The sequence below is a fragment of the Anguilla rostrata genome, chromosome 5 (assembly GCF_018555375.3).
Source record: "Anguilla rostrata isolate EN2019 chromosome 5, ASM1855537v3, whole genome shotgun sequence".
Classification (NCBI taxonomy): domain Eukaryota; kingdom Metazoa; phylum Chordata; class Actinopteri; order Anguilliformes; family Anguillidae; genus Anguilla; species Anguilla rostrata.
This window is the reverse complement of record NC_057937.1, coordinates 16,130,229-16,145,684: the sequence shown is the minus strand read 5'-3', so window position 1 is coordinate 16,145,684 and position 15,456 is coordinate 16,130,229. Positions and strand designations below refer to the sequence as shown.

The following is a 15,456-nucleotide window of genomic DNA, read 5'->3' as shown; positions in this document are numbered from 1 at the left end:
TTGTCGCGATGTCCGTCAATACATTTTGTAATTACAATTAACAACTAAAATAAACGTGCATCTGCAGTTTCAACACTGAATATCCAAATATGTGCTTGCTAACAAGCTAGCTGGCTAAAACGTAATTTGCTAATCATAACATAACGTATAGCTCGCTAACTGATTTTATGACATTCCAAGTTCCAGCGCACACCAAACTACGGAGGAAGAGGTCTGCATGCTATTTCGCCGAGGCTCTCAACCAGGCGAACGTTTCCTTGCTCCTGTTTACAACCTGAGACACTTCTCCAACTTCTCCGAAATAGCGTGCAGACCTCTTCCTCCGTAGTTTGGTGTGCGCTGGAGGTTGCCATTGAGCCATAACACGGTATTCTGTCGCATGCTGCAGCAAGAGTTTCTATGAAACTCTCGCTGGTTAAGAGATTATTTTCTATTTCTCTAGCTCTTTGGGCCATTCCCTGTGAAATTTGGTGCCCCTACTTGAAAGGTCCTAATACCAAGAAAATAAGGACCCCTTAATGAAGTCCGAATTATTGCCTCATTCAAATTTTAATTATTTAACGTTTTTGTTTGCTTATCCTTGATTCTACTGTCAAATTTTACTGATGCTAATGTTAAACTTGTTTTTCTCACTCAGTAGCCCATGAAGAAAAAAAAAGAAATTATTCAAAAAGTAAAAACGGCTGTCTTGTGATATGCCTGATTATAAACCGAGTTATATATATATTCAGAATTGTTAGTTATATATTCAGAATTGAAGTTATATATTCGGAAATTGAATTTATATATTCGGGAATTGTACTTATATATCCAGAATTGAATTTATATATTCAGAATTGTAATTTATATATTCAGAATTGAAGTTATATATTCAGAATTGTAAGTTATATATATTCAGAATTGTAAGTTATATATATTCAGAATTGACGTTATATATTCGGAAATTGAATTTATATATTCGGGAATTGTACTTATATATCCAGAATTGAATTTATATATTCAGAATTGTAATTTATATATCCAGAATTGAATTTATATATTCAGAATTGTAATTTATATATTCAGAATTGAAGTTATATATTCTTATATAAACTTCTCAAAAAAGAATTTATAGCCCTTGTCCAGTTTAGACCGCTTAACGTTCACTGGCAATTCTTCGACAATGCGGATAACATCGGCCAGTGAACTTTGGCAGAGCTATCAGGGACTGTGAGAACACACGTCGCTGTTTAGGCTCAATTTTTCGCTGTCAGAAATGGACTTGCGTCCGTAGCAACGGTAACCGGAAACAAAGTAACCCTACATCTGGTTTTGGTCACCATCTTGCGAAATAGGCCTATTCCATCCCTCACCACCCGAGCCGATATGTGGTGATTGATCCGGCACAAAATGTGACGGAGGTGAGTTTCCTCCCATTCACTGCACTGTGTGACCGGGAGATGAAAGGCACTACATAAATGCAACCTATTAAATAATGATGACAAATCACTTTAACTCTCCTCGGGTCGGGAAGGGGTGGGGTAGGTCTTCCCGATCCGAGGTGAGTGTTCTCTGTGTGGCCATGCTTCTGTGCCTCTCTTTCGTACCTACAACTGTGTCAGGTCTGTGGTTCACAACAAATGTATGCCTCTCATGATATCGGTCTTACAATCTGAAGCTGTACATGAACTTCGGTTAAAACTAATTCTAGCGTTTATAGTTCTGATATAGTTGCAATATTTATTGCCTCAGTACTTGGAGTTAATGAGCATGGACTATCAGAGGCTTTACCTCAGGTAAGGAGCTTTCAGATGCTTCCATATTATTAGTGAAGAAGCACATAAGGCCCAACTAGAATAATCTGTGTCTCAACATTCCTCATTCCGTACAAATACAGAGGCCAGGGTTCTATCTAACTGCAGTGCGCTTTGTTGATGAAAATGTCTTTCATTACATTTATGCCATAATTCAACGGCTTTTTAAATGATTTGGTAATGAGGAGTAGCGCTTGGGGAGTAATGAGGAGAAGCGACTGCTCATTTTCACCGCGCGGCATTAAGGATGAAACGCCGAAAATTGAAAATGGTCTCTTTTCTATTAAGGAGTCCACAATTCCAAGCAGGAGAAGGTCATCACGGTGTCTGGCGATGGAACAGTGCACAGTCCCGACTTCCCCCACACCTACCCCCGCAATAAGCTGCTTGTCTGGAGGCTCGTTGCCACCGGCGATAACGTTCGGATACAGCTGACGTTCGACAAAAGATTTGGACTGGAGGATCCAGAGGAGGGAATATGCAAGTGAGTACAACAACGGCTGGTGCATTACCTTCAGGCACTTTAGTGCTTTTCTCTTTAGCACTTACTGATTATATGTTTATACCAATCCATTTGTATGCATAGAATTAATTTCATTTAGGCTATGTTGTAGCAGGTGAGTGACTGAAGTCTTTGTGATTGCTACAGTAATATTCGGTAATTCAGATGTTATGCATCTCCTCTCATTTATATCATACACTGCAGTTTATACTGTAGCATCCTCCTAGCTGTATATTCATTCAGGGAGATCCTGGTGATTGCAGGACATAGCAGGTTGTCAATATCAGGTCTGGCCATTCCTGCAGTGCCCCCTGGTGGCTGTGTGATGCTTCCACAGTACCGCCAGAGACGGGTCATCATCACCTTCCAAATCCAGGCCTGGCGAGAGCCGTGAATGGGACCCTGTGTTCTGTTAAATAATGACCTAGACTGCGCTTCCGAGAAGGTCACTCTACAGAAGGCAGAGAGATAACTGATGTGCAATTGGCAAGAGACCCTGCATTTGATACAGTGCACATTCATTTATGTAGAGCAGTGAGTCACAGGGAACAGGATTTGGTGGGATACCTTGGATACACACAACCTCACAGACCCCTGTCCACCTATGTCCTCTCTGATCAACAGGAGCAGTGCATGTTGACCTCATGTACCAGCAACAATTGGGTGTGATGCATTTGTTGCATTGTAAGATGCCATGCCTCGAGTGAGAGAAACACAGCCAGTAAAGGCGTGGGATACTGCCCTCTGCTGATGGGTAACAAACAGTGACATCTGTCTCAAAGGCGTTATGATGTCACGCAGAGGCTGGGTGCTGGGAGAGACACAGGCAAACTGGATGCCATGGAAAAAGCTCTCTGTAGGGACCTACAGACCAGATGGAGCTTCTGCAGCAATCTCTGATTCCTGCTGTTCCCATGGCAGTATCAAACAGCTAGCATAGACTGCTGATTTTCAAACAGAGCGTTAATGTTTTTGTTCAATTTTGGTCAATTTCCTGTCCCAGGAAGTACTGTGCGTGTGTGTGCGTGTGTATGTGTGTGTGTGCGTGTGTGTGTCTGCCTTATGCTGTATATTACAGTACTTTATGTAGCAATTAAAATGCTAATGTTTTAGATATAAAATACTGCATTTTAATCGCAATATAAAGTACTGCCAGTTGTCAAAAGGTTAACTCTAGTCCTGGCAAAGTGCCTAAAATGAGAGCAATGGGCGTATTCAACACAGCCATAATCTGAAGACATTCTTATTAAGGTCATACCTAAATAATGGAAGACAAAGGCACATTGTCAAGTGTAAGATGATTATTTAAAAGCACCTATTCTTTCTTTTACAATGCAGCCTTGTATTTGCTTGCCAGGTGAAAAACGTCACTGTCTGATACGGTGTTATTAGAAAAGAATACATGTCATCACTCTCCAAATTCTGGGGTTTTGCATGTTACCATTTTCCTTTCCATGTTTGAAAAGAAAAGTCAAGCAAGTAAGTCTTGCCAAAACAATCATCCTAACTGCTAAAATATACCTGTTTGTCAGAACTGTTCCTTAGGAAGTACTTCTGTTAAAGACTTTTTGGAAGCAACACAGAAGTGCATTGATTGCTATCTCTTTTTTGAAACAACACACCGGTGAGCTATTTCTTGATTTTTTCAGTTTATGCTCATTCGTTTTTCTTTGGCGATTTCAGGTATGACTTCGTTGAGATCGAGGAGCCCGACGAGGGCGCTGTTCTCGGCCGATGGTGCGGCTCAGAGTCGTCGCCGGGAAAGCAGGTGTCCAAGGGGAACCAGATTAGGATAAGATTCAAATCAGACCAGTATTTCCCCTCAAAACCAGGATTTTGCATCCACTACTCTCTGCTCCAAGTGGTAAGGATCCTCTGTCAGTTTAGTGAGCGCCTACCGCACTATTCTTGGAGAGCAGGTGTGTTTCGAAACATGAGTGTACTCCAATTCTGGATCACTGCTGTAGGGGACCATTGAAAAATGTTTTTTGTTTTTTTTCCTCAGGGTGCATGTGCAGTCTGCAGCTGTAACTCATGTAGCTAATATTGACAGAAATGTAAGATCAGTTAAAAAAAAACTGATGTAATTAAATAATTAAGAATAGCAAAACAGCTAAGCATGACTGTTGACATGAAATACTAGAATGGGCTGGCCCACATTGTGCACCCCTAACATTTTTATATGGTTTCTTTGTTAGTAGGTTACTGCTAAGATTGTCATTCCCTTCATTACTATACATACGAGATAGGGGGCTGTAATTATTATTATTGTTAGTTCAATTTGTCCTTAATTTTGTCTAAATCACTGTTTGAATTGTCATATCACTCACCACAAATATGAGTTTGGATATGGTACGTATAAATTGAAATAATATGGATGAGTAGCAACATAGTAACACTTGCTGAAAAGGTATCTGTGAAAGTTATGGACTAAATGCAAAGCAGACATTAGATATCTACCAAATCAGGGATATTTACATCTGGCCCTCTAATAGTACTGCTGTGTTTCCTTCCGATCTGATAGTCAATAGATTGATTCATGTGACTGTTTGTTCGGAGATCCATCTTCCCTGGTGTCCCAGTTCTCAGTCTGTCCCTGGTTAAAAGGGAAGAATGAAAACCTGCAGTGCTTGTGGTCCCAAGGCCCACATTTGATTATACCTGCCATAATTCGTATCAGGTTTTAAAAAATAACAATGACATTTAAAGCTCTTCAGATATGTTCTGCCCTTGATATAGCTGTATACATTTTGTTTTTGTAGACGGGAGATCGCTGAGATGCTGTGTTGTTGGTATTCACATCATGACATCATCTGGAGATTAGCTGTCACAATGAGAAAAAAGGCTCCACAGAAGCTGGCTGGCTGTTTGCCTGCGGATAAATTAATTCCCCGATTAATTCTTCTGGCTGGAAGCAAAAGAAGGATTAACAAGATGGAGGCTGGGTTTGGCCTCTGACTTGAGACGTGCCTGTGAAAAAAATTAATTTTGCATTGGCTTAATTCCTCATCCTAGGCAGCAAAATGGAGACATGATACACATCTGCTGTCACTCACATAATGCCCTTAAATTTATTTTTTCATATCTTCTGTCTGTCATTGAATTGATCATAGCTTGATAGAAGGGCTATTTGCTATGTGTAGGGTAACCATTTCCTTTTCCAATGAAGTTTTCCATCATTTTAAGTTTTGCAGTCATGATAAGTGGAGAATGATAAGTACTGTACCTGTATCCACGATAGTAAATGGCAACAAAATGTGCTTATATTCCTTTAATAATATAGTGTGCGTATATTCCTTTATGTAGCTAGCTAGTTTGTTATTGTAAAATAACTAGATTATTTAAAATTTACCAGAGGTATCGTTGCTGCTCAATAATGGGAAGACCTTTAGTCTCAAATTTATAAATATAAATAATTTAATTAAATAATTATGAGTAGAAGTTGGCATGGAATCCAGAAACAGATATACAGATAAACAGACTTCCTTGCCCACCCCTGCTAAAGAATAGGATGAAAAGAAAAACTGGATTTCCTGTGTATGAGAGCATTCACGAACTCTTTTTTTCCCCAGTCATTCTGCACCAGTCAAGTCTGTCTGGCAAAAGGCAGAAGTTTCCAATCAACATAGCTTAACCACCATGGTGGCATTCATTACTTTTGTACAAAACCTTAGAGACAGAAGACTAGGTGCACGTCACCATGGTGGTTAAGCTTTGTTGATTGGAAACTTCCAAACCAATAATAAAGGAACAACCGGAAAATATATTCAAATGATTAAAAGTCATTTTAATATATTTAGCATCTGTCATCATATATTGTAAGCAATGAGTTATGGAAGTGTACTATTCAAGTCTCCCGATTAAGATTTATCCGTAAATAGGTTTTGACAGGCTTCTACTCAGTTGTGCCAGATATTTTTTTTATTCATTTTGTTGACTGCCAAACTTAATCTGTCATAGGCAGCAAATAGTAACAACACTAATTAGTGATTCAAAGTTAGGGGTAAAGGGAAGATGTACTGTGGTGTACTGTACTTAGTGTAACTGCCCGCAACAGCATTTATTATGCTCTTTGTGTGTACTGTTGGCAATGTGCCTGACAGACTTCAGATTGAATAGTAGATCAAAGCAAGTTTTTAAAACTCAACAATTATACTCACAGCTTTCTGAAAATGAAACTGACAGTTGAACTTATGTTGTTCACCAAAAAATGGAATAAACTTATACAGTAAGTGAATGTGAATTTCAAAGTTAATGAACAATTGAAAAATAGTACAACTGTGTCCAAGTCTCTTTGGATTTCCTTCATGTTGCTTTTTTTGCATCGTAACTGTACATTCATACACTGTACTCTCACTAAACCTTTCTTATTCCATTATACAGTATTACATATCAAGTTGCAGTTCACTTTCCTGTTGCTACTTTTCATTAAATTTGCTCAGCTTCTTTTTTATGTTCATGCACGTATACATTGGTTCAGTGTTGTCCATTAACACAAGGCCACTTTTCTCTTCATGATGATGAGCACATAAAAGCAGACATTCATGCAGTTGGCTTCAGGTACTAATTTAAGCTCATCCACCCCCTCAGTCTCTGTGGTGAACAGGCAAAGTGCTACATTTTAGCACAGAACTGTGAAATTAATATGTGTAACGCGCCAAATTAATACAATGAACATGCTGCCAAAACCCCATCTGACTTCTGAATCATGTTAATTGAAATGAGTTAGACAACCAGTTATAAGGGAGTAGTGATTAATCCTTGTCAAATAAAAACTTTATCTTCAACTGGAATGCATTTGGCACAGATTAAATCTGAAAGTGGCAGACTTTAAGTAATTTAGGTAAGATTAAGATTTAATATTAAGAGTAAGAGTTAAGTATGTTCAATCAGATTACAAGTTAGGAGCAGAGCCAGGAAAATGGCAAGCACAAGTTATTCTGAAACTTGCGTGAAAATAAATCACCTGAACATTGATAGAATAGAATAATATTCTGTATTTCAAATTATGTTTTCTCATATATAATATATAAAAATATTCTGACATAAAAAACTGTTGAACTAACGTATTGTGAAATATGTACTTGCTATGGATTGAAAAATAATATAGCAGTGTTTCCTCTATGATATTGTTTCCCTTTGATGTGCAGTCTTTCTCTTGGTCTTTTTCAGAGTTGTTTATATGATGTTCATGCTTGCCAGCGGTTTCCCGCTCGTGTCAATAAGGCCCATTGTTTCAGTGCAACAAAGCTTTACTTCATGTTCCTGGTCTCAGTTAACAGACTTTTTACCGAACATTACATTTCTTAAATAATGGTTCTCCATGAAAGGAAGAAGGAAGAATGACACATTTTTTTGTTGCATTTGAACTTAAATTTCAGATTACATGTATTTCATGTTTCAGGCCCAAGTTACAGTAATAGTTTTTAAAAAAGTATTATTCAGTTTATGCCCTGAATTTAGAAAACAGCTGGCCATTTTTACAGTAGCCTGACGTGAGACTTTGGTCCTGTCTCTGAAGGAATGCTGTGTTGTTCCGAGGGGAGATGTGTTTTCATGAGGGACGACAGGCAAAATCTCCACTGGAGTCTGGGCACTATTTTTATAGTGGAGGAGGTGGTTGTCTGAGGAACCTATAATTTTACAGCAGCTGGGAGAGAGAGCCATTAGACAGGCCCCATTGAAGAGGATGTTTATTGCTTTGAATGTGTTCAGTTAATTATTTTTCCATATTTTATGTTTTCTATTTTAATTTTTGGTAATATTTGTCTTTTTGTTTTGTCTCTTAAAAGGCTTTATCATATCTGAATTATTACATGCAGGGTTCAGTTCAATTTTGGTTAATAAGGGCTGTTGGAGTTCATCTTGCATATGAGCACAAGATGCAAGCATTTGAACGACACTTAACCATCTCTTGGAATGCATGTGCGCGTACATGCGTATCTATGTGCGTGTAAGTGTGTGAAATTTATCTTGGCACTCAAGAAGTTTTCTTTGTCCAAACAGCATTGATATTAATGGCTACATCTGGAATGCAGTGGAAGTCTGCCACACATTTCCTGAATGATGCCTGTAATACATTCCTTTTTTGTAGTCTGTTCGTGTTTTCACAACTTGGTTTTATTAGTTAAACTTTTAACACAAGAATATAGATCCTCTTGGAGGGTTATTAGATACCTATCTGACCTATCTGACCACTGTTTGCATGGGATTTGACTGTGTTTTAATTTAGTTTTCTTTCTCCTGACTGTACTACACACCTTACCCACCGATTGGCCATTACAAATTCAACTTTAACTTCCTGGTCATGATTTCTCAGTACTGATAATAATTAACAGAATTGGGCAACACACATTTATGTATGTGTTATGTATGGGGAAATATGCCTGAAATGAGTTTCATGTCAGTTTTTATATTTTCCTGCCCTTTTGATAAGATAAAAAAAAACGCTCTTTCCCCCACTTTTTCCCAAATTTGGAATGGCCAGTCATATACAGCCATGCTCAGCGTTGACTGTGTTTGGCAGCCCCACATTGCAAAGTATAATTGTCCGTAGCATTGACCAGGGAGGGAGGGATTCAGTGACTTGTTACTCGAGGGCCCACAGTCTGCTTGCTCCAGCTGCGCATGAAGTGTTTTCCTCTGAATGTCATGTCTGATGTCATGGACTGTGATGTGAAATAAGCTAGCGGCTTGACATCACCAGCTTTGGAGGAGAGCACATGCTTGTCTGCATTCTCCCAAATTGACAGTGGAGCTTGCAGCAATCAGCGCTGCGAGCGAATATGATTGGGCATTCTGCAATTGGGGAAAAAAAAGGGGGTCGGGGATGGGGGGGGGGGGGGCAAACAGTAATGAGTATGCGTGTTTAGTGAATTTAATTGGCTGCCGTGTGCACTGGTGTGACATTCTTATTGGGGTAGTTGACTGCACTAATGAGAGTGAAGTCGCTGGTTTGCACGAAACTTGCCCTGGCATTTTGTGTGGATTCCTTCATTCTGGAAGCTCGTACAAACAGCAGTCCTCTGTTCCTCTGTGGTAAACCAGAGCTACTAGAACCCTGGGCCGCAGGGCAGCAGTTAGTTTATATTTAAACAGCAATAATTCCTCTTTACCACTTCCATGAGAGGAAAAAAGAGAAGCCCCATCTGTAGTTGTTTTAAGGAAGCGTTTTTTGCAGACATTAAGGGCAGGCGAAAAGGTTGTGAAAACACTGGCGCACAGAGGAAAGATTGACATTAAAAAGACTCAAGTGAAATTGTCTTTGAAATGGAAGCTGTGGGAGACCTCCACACAGACTAAATTCTGAATTCTGGCTTCCACCAGCGCACTAAGAGCCATTGTGGTCCCTGTGCTTGTTGCTGCACAACGATGAACTGGACAGCAAGGAATTCTGGGAAAGGGGGAAAGTAACTCTGCCATTCCACCTGAGGGAGGGTGAAGGAGAGAGCAGTTCTTGTCGTTTCTGGCAGTGCTACACAGGGATCTCAATGAGCTGGAACTGGTTTTGAAATATGGGGCCTTTTACTATTAAGGTCAATCCTTTTTGATCATTAAGCTGTGAAGAACAAATTTCCCTTCAATTGCATATTTAGAGCTAAAAACCCAGATCATTGTTTGTGTTTGGCTATGCTATGATGCATTTACAAAGCACCCTCTCAAGAAGAGGAGAGCTGCTGTATTTTCTTAAATATGCATACATTGTATGCTATATTGTTATTTATGTAATAGTCCACCTGTCAGAAACTTCTAATATTACCACCCTGTAACTTTGCTGCATATGGCAGTGGGAATTTTTGTTATCAGATATGTCAGGTGAGCATTTTGGCATACCTGCATAGTGACTGACTGGTTTGAATGCAGCTATTGGTGTATTTTTGACAGATGTGATTCCAATGGCCTGCAATACAATCTTATAAAGCTACCAACATAGTAGCTAGAGCAAAATATCTACTTGTTTTGTTGGTGTGTGAGCTTCGACATCTTGGGGGTGTAGGCAGGTTTGAGAATAAAGGAAGAGACATTTTTTTTATTGTAAACATGGGCATGAAAGAAGGTAAGAAATCCTGCATAGTATGCCTTTAAAACAAATCCCAGGGTAGAAGTTCGGTTGCATGTATCAAACATAAATCTTTCTGAAATTCACTGGTTTTGTATCCTTTATGAAAGGCATTTATATTTCAGAAGTCACTTTTTGCACAAAGCAGGAATATCTGAGAAATTTTATTCGACCTTCTTGTTCAAGATTCACAGTACAGATCAATATCTTCTTCATGTTCTACCGGAACCTCAGCAAATAATTAAATGGCAGGGATGAAAAGTATTGCACTCAACATAAGAAGCAGTGAGTTATTGTGATTCTAGTTTCTGATTTATACTTTCATTACATAAATTGTGCCTCATTTGAATACTGAATGCACTGCACATGGTGAACATATTTGCATATGTACCGTATCTGCAGTGTGGGCGTCTTAAAGGCACATTCCACTTGGGTTTCATGTCAAGATCAGATCGTTGTACTTTGAAGTCTTATTTTATCAGATGCCCTTCTACAGTATATAGTGTCTCTTGACATTTATTCCATTTTCTGAAATGTCTGAAAGGATGTCCTTATGTTCTGGCTAAGCCTGTATCCAGTCTTGAGCACTTGTTATTAAATGAGGCTGGATAGAATGGAGGTTATTATTCTGTATTGGTGCCTTAAGATTGATACATTACAGTGCTTTTATTAATACTGTAATACAATGTATGCCAAATTTTAAGACCATTTGGATCAGTAAAACAAAAATGAATTGACAATAATTTTCAAAAATAATCTGAACCATAAATGTAAAATGCAACTAAATACTTCAAAGTTTTCTATGGAAGACCAGGCTCCATTATGTCAGGAGAGGGTTATATTCCGCACATCACACAGACAGTTTTGCTATAGTTTTTTATATTTTATTTTGCAAAATCTTGCATACTGTCTAAGGAGCATTTGGACATTTGGTTGAATGTTGGTCGGAAATTGGGGTTAGGTGTGTTTCTGTGTGTTTGGTGGAGGGGGGGGGATGTAGGGGTCGATTGTGGGAGACTATAGACAGGAGCTAAAGAGACTTATTTCCCTTCGAGATCATGTTTGCAATGTCTTCGTCTTGGAGGCAGCAAGTCTGCTATGCTATCAGCCTGACAAAGATGTCCTTCACTTTTATATGAAATGAATAATAATAAAAAAAACAATACTGAGTCTGGGTGAAGGTGAAAGCATTGGGCCTCCTTGTGTGTGTTCTTAACTTCAGAGCGTTCCCTCGACTCCAGCCCCCTCGGTCCTGCCCCCGGCTCTGCAGACTGTGGAGGTGCTGACGGACGCGGTCGCTGGGTTCAGCACGGTGGAGGAGGTTATGAAATACCTGGAGCCGGACCGATGGCAGCAGGATGTGGAGGAGCTGTACAAACCAACATGGCAGACGCTTGGGAAGTCCTTCATCCACCCTAGGAAATCCAGAGGTATTGGTTCTATTTTTGTTTTTTCTTTCCTTGTGCGGCAAAATTCTTTTACTCTTCGTCGTCTTCCTGTGGCTCCACATGATATGGCTTTGTGTCAGGTGCGAGTGCCCTGTCGGTTGTGTCTGATTCATGGCCTCATCCAGCTGAGAGCATTGATGTTGGCCTATGCATATACTTATTAGGACCTCCGAGCCTGCAGGGGGCGATGCCATACATTTTTTATTTTTTATTTTTGCTGTTGCTATCATATTTCTGTGAATGTAAAACTGAGCAGAGTTGAAAATGTATCAAACAATGCACACATATAAATATCATTCTTAACATGAGCATTATGGTAAGTAGAGTTTGTAGAATAAGTACCAAAGAAAACATGGGCACAAAATTGGGCACACATTAAGGCACAAAATCACACTATTACGGTTCTTTATTCCTTGTTGTTAGACTCTGCCAAAGCCCTCCCTAAAGTGTGTATGCACTTTTGTGAGCTGATCTGAACAGGGGCATCTGCTAAATGCCTGAATGAAAATGTCAATGTAAATCTGTTTTGGCCTGATGGCCCACAGGTGCGGTGGATCTGAACCTGCTGAGAGAAGAGGTGAGGCTGTACAGCTGCACCCCTCGGAACTTCTCGGTGTCCCTCAGGGAGGAGCTGAAGAGGACCGACGCCATCTTCTGGCCCAGCTGCCTCCTGGTGCAACGCTGTGGGGGGAACTGCCCCTGCTGCGCCCACAGGTGCTACGACTGCCACTGCACGCCCACCAAAGTCACCAAGAAATATCACGAGGTACGGGGCCCCTTTTTTGACCGTCCAGAGAAACTTCATGCCATGGATAGTTCTTTGAGAATGTAATGCCTGGGAGTGGTGTACAGTGTGGTTGAGCATGTGGATCAGTGTGGATCAGACATTAGACATGCTATGTCATGGGCACCAAACAACCCCTGCTGGTTGTTTTGGAGGCCACAGCTTCACATGATTTGTCTCCCTCTGCCTCATGGCTGTGCAAGCTTGACTTGCAAACTTTGGTGTAACAGGAATCAGTGGCTGACATCGCATGCTTCAGGGGAGAGTGTCTGTTTATCTGTTCTCCCCTGAGTCGATAGTAGAGGATTCAGCAGTGAGAGCTGATGAATTTGATAGGCCAGTCCAAATTGGGCAGAAAAGAGGGAAATGTTGTCAAGCTTTGCACTTTTCTAGGGGATAATATCCATATATTTGTTGGTTTTTTAATGTAATAAGGTTCCTACCATTATATTTTATTTTAAGTTGACCATAGCAGGTTACTTAAGTCAGAAGTCTAATAATGTTTGTTCGCCTGGTAGGTTCTGCTACTGAGACACAGGGCCGGAGGACGAGGAATCCTGAAATCTCTGACGGACGTTTCCCTGGAACACCACGAGGAATGTGACTGCTTGTGCAATAAGGGGTAGAAGCGTGCCAGCTTGCCCGCTTCAAAGGGCACATACTGTACGCCTTACGGCAAGGCCCAGCTCCCAGTCGTCTCCGCCGCAGATTTACGGACTCCGGGCGGAATGGGATTGCCCTAACACCAGCTGCCCAGTTTATATATATATAAAAAAACGACAAAAACAAATTACCAATGGGATTTGAAACCTCTGGATGAGTCCTGTTGCTGAGCAGCACGTCCTCAAAGAGAGGGCCAGGGAACCTTCGCGCGGGACGGGAGCTGTTAATTACTCGCTCTTTTATGTCACTGGAATGTTTTCCGTTTGTTTTCAGTGGCTGGGTGCGCGAGCCGCCAAGAGGCCTCTTTGGAGAGGCAGGACCGTGTCCAAAGCCGCGGAGAGCTTTGGAAACTGCCGCCCTTTGACTCCCTCGGAACTCCTTTCGCCGGAGACGGTTTTAAATTCCGAACACATGGTCTTAAGGGTGTCTTGGGAAAGCGCGAGCCCGTCGCTGGAGGACTGGTGCGTGTGTGGAACAGAGCCCCCTTCTTTGCCATCGCCCCGATGGGCGCACGGGCCTTTACTGCCTGTTGAAGCTGCAGCTTCAGGAGAGATGCTCTGCATTCATCTGTCCCTCAATCCCACAACCCCATTCCACAAGCTCTTTACTGAATCTGTCTTCACCTATAAACAGTTGTAGTTTTTAGTTTTGTATTTAAAACATTTTTTCTCAATACTGCCTTATATCTTACCAAAGGTATTTAACACTTCTTTTGTTTTTCCTGCAAGGTTCCTGCTTTTTGTCCTCTTGTTTTGTCTCTTGTTCCTGTAATTTGTAACAGGAGAAGCAGAGACTCTGATAAGAGCTACAAATAACCCTGATTAAAGCAAAAGAGGAAATGAGCTTTTACTGCTGGTTCAAAGCATTATGAGTAAGGTCAGGAAGCATCATGTTACATGTATGCTCTTTTAAAAGGAATGTTATAGCAGAGTGAGGTCAAACAAACTCACAGTGGACCTGTAGTAAAGAAAAAGGCATTTCAATTTTGTACTGGAGCAAGGACCTCCTCATTTAAATTCTGAAAATGAGTTGACATTTCCTGTAATATGAACCAACACACCTGAGATATGTTGGAATATATTGTAAATCCTGCTGCAATTTCATACACCACAGTGATGTGTGAGCGTACATTATTTAGAGGTAGATACTCTTTAAGATGGGAGGTTGGATACTTTTTTCTTATCCTTGTTTTTCTTCAGATTTGTCAACATCAGAACTGATGTTTGGTAGGCATTTACTTGGTATGGAATTTAGTAGCCATCTGATTTTAATTTTGTTAACTGTCAAATTGGTTTCCACACATTCAATGTTACTCGTCAACAATAAACAATACTTTGTAATTTGATGTTTCACCATTACAACTGTAATCACAGTTAGTTTTATAATTGCATTATTTCACAGTGTGAGTCTACAGTTCTTGTGTCTAAAGTTAAAAAAATATTTTCAGTCTTCAAAGACGTATGTGCAAGTAAGCTTCTAACCTTCCAATATTTGTAGTTAGTTTTTGGGTTCTCACTGTGCAAACTGAAAAATTATTTAATACCGGTTCCCTCTTAACTAACCTCAAAACATATGGAAAATTACAGAATATCATATTGGCAGTCGGTCTGTTCACCGTATTTAATTTTGGCCAAAATACACACTGAAAATGTTATTATTACTGATCTTAAATGAAATATGAATACAGGTTCAGTTGTGGACTGTAATGCATAAATCTGCAGTTAACAATTGAGACTTTGTTCAGAATTTCTGCTCTGAAACCATTAATAAAACGCTTTGTTTTTAATGTCCAGTTCATGATTTTGTTGATGGAAACTCAGGCGGTGGTTAAGTGGGAGTTAGTATGTACATATATATCCCTGCACAGTAGTCTTGGTGGATTGTTTGGAGACAAAGTAATGGTAACTAGAGTAAAAGCAATCTTACACTGAGATTTATTTCTCTCTCCCTAATCCAAATATATTAATGTGAGTATGTCTCTTATAATAAATTATGTTTTTTCAATATTTTTATATAATGCATGCCAGTAATGTATGTTGCTGATGTGCTTTGGATTTGTGAGCAGAACAGAATTTAAGTATTGAAACAATTGTGCGTTTATATTACGCATATTTAATACTTAAGGATGCCTAACAGTATACCTCTCGGCAGTTGCTATACAACCTTTTCTCTTTACTTTTTTCAAAAACAAAAAGAGTCTGTGAAGC

General features: G+C 39.9%; 1 protein-coding gene across 1 annotated transcript in view; it reads left to right on the top strand.

Moving 5' to 3' along the window:
- The window catches only part of LOC135254830 (platelet-derived growth factor C-like), a 37,333-nt gene extending 22,292 nt beyond the window's left edge, over positions 1 to 15,041 (top strand). Inside the window, exons 2-6 of the mRNA XM_064335360.1 lie at positions 2,082 to 2,277; positions 3,979 to 4,159; positions 11,577 to 11,784; positions 12,348 to 12,568; positions 13,105 to 15,041. Of these exons, the coding sequence (XP_064191430.1) occupies positions 2,082 to 2,277; positions 3,979 to 4,159; positions 11,577 to 11,784; positions 12,348 to 12,568; positions 13,105 to 13,212 (914 nt within the window). The 3' untranslated portion in view covers positions 13,213 to 15,041. The remainder of the gene's footprint in view (positions 1 to 2,081; positions 2,278 to 3,978; positions 4,160 to 11,576; positions 11,785 to 12,347; positions 12,569 to 13,104) is intronic.
- The last annotated feature ends 415 nt before the right edge of the window (positions 15,042 to 15,456 follow it).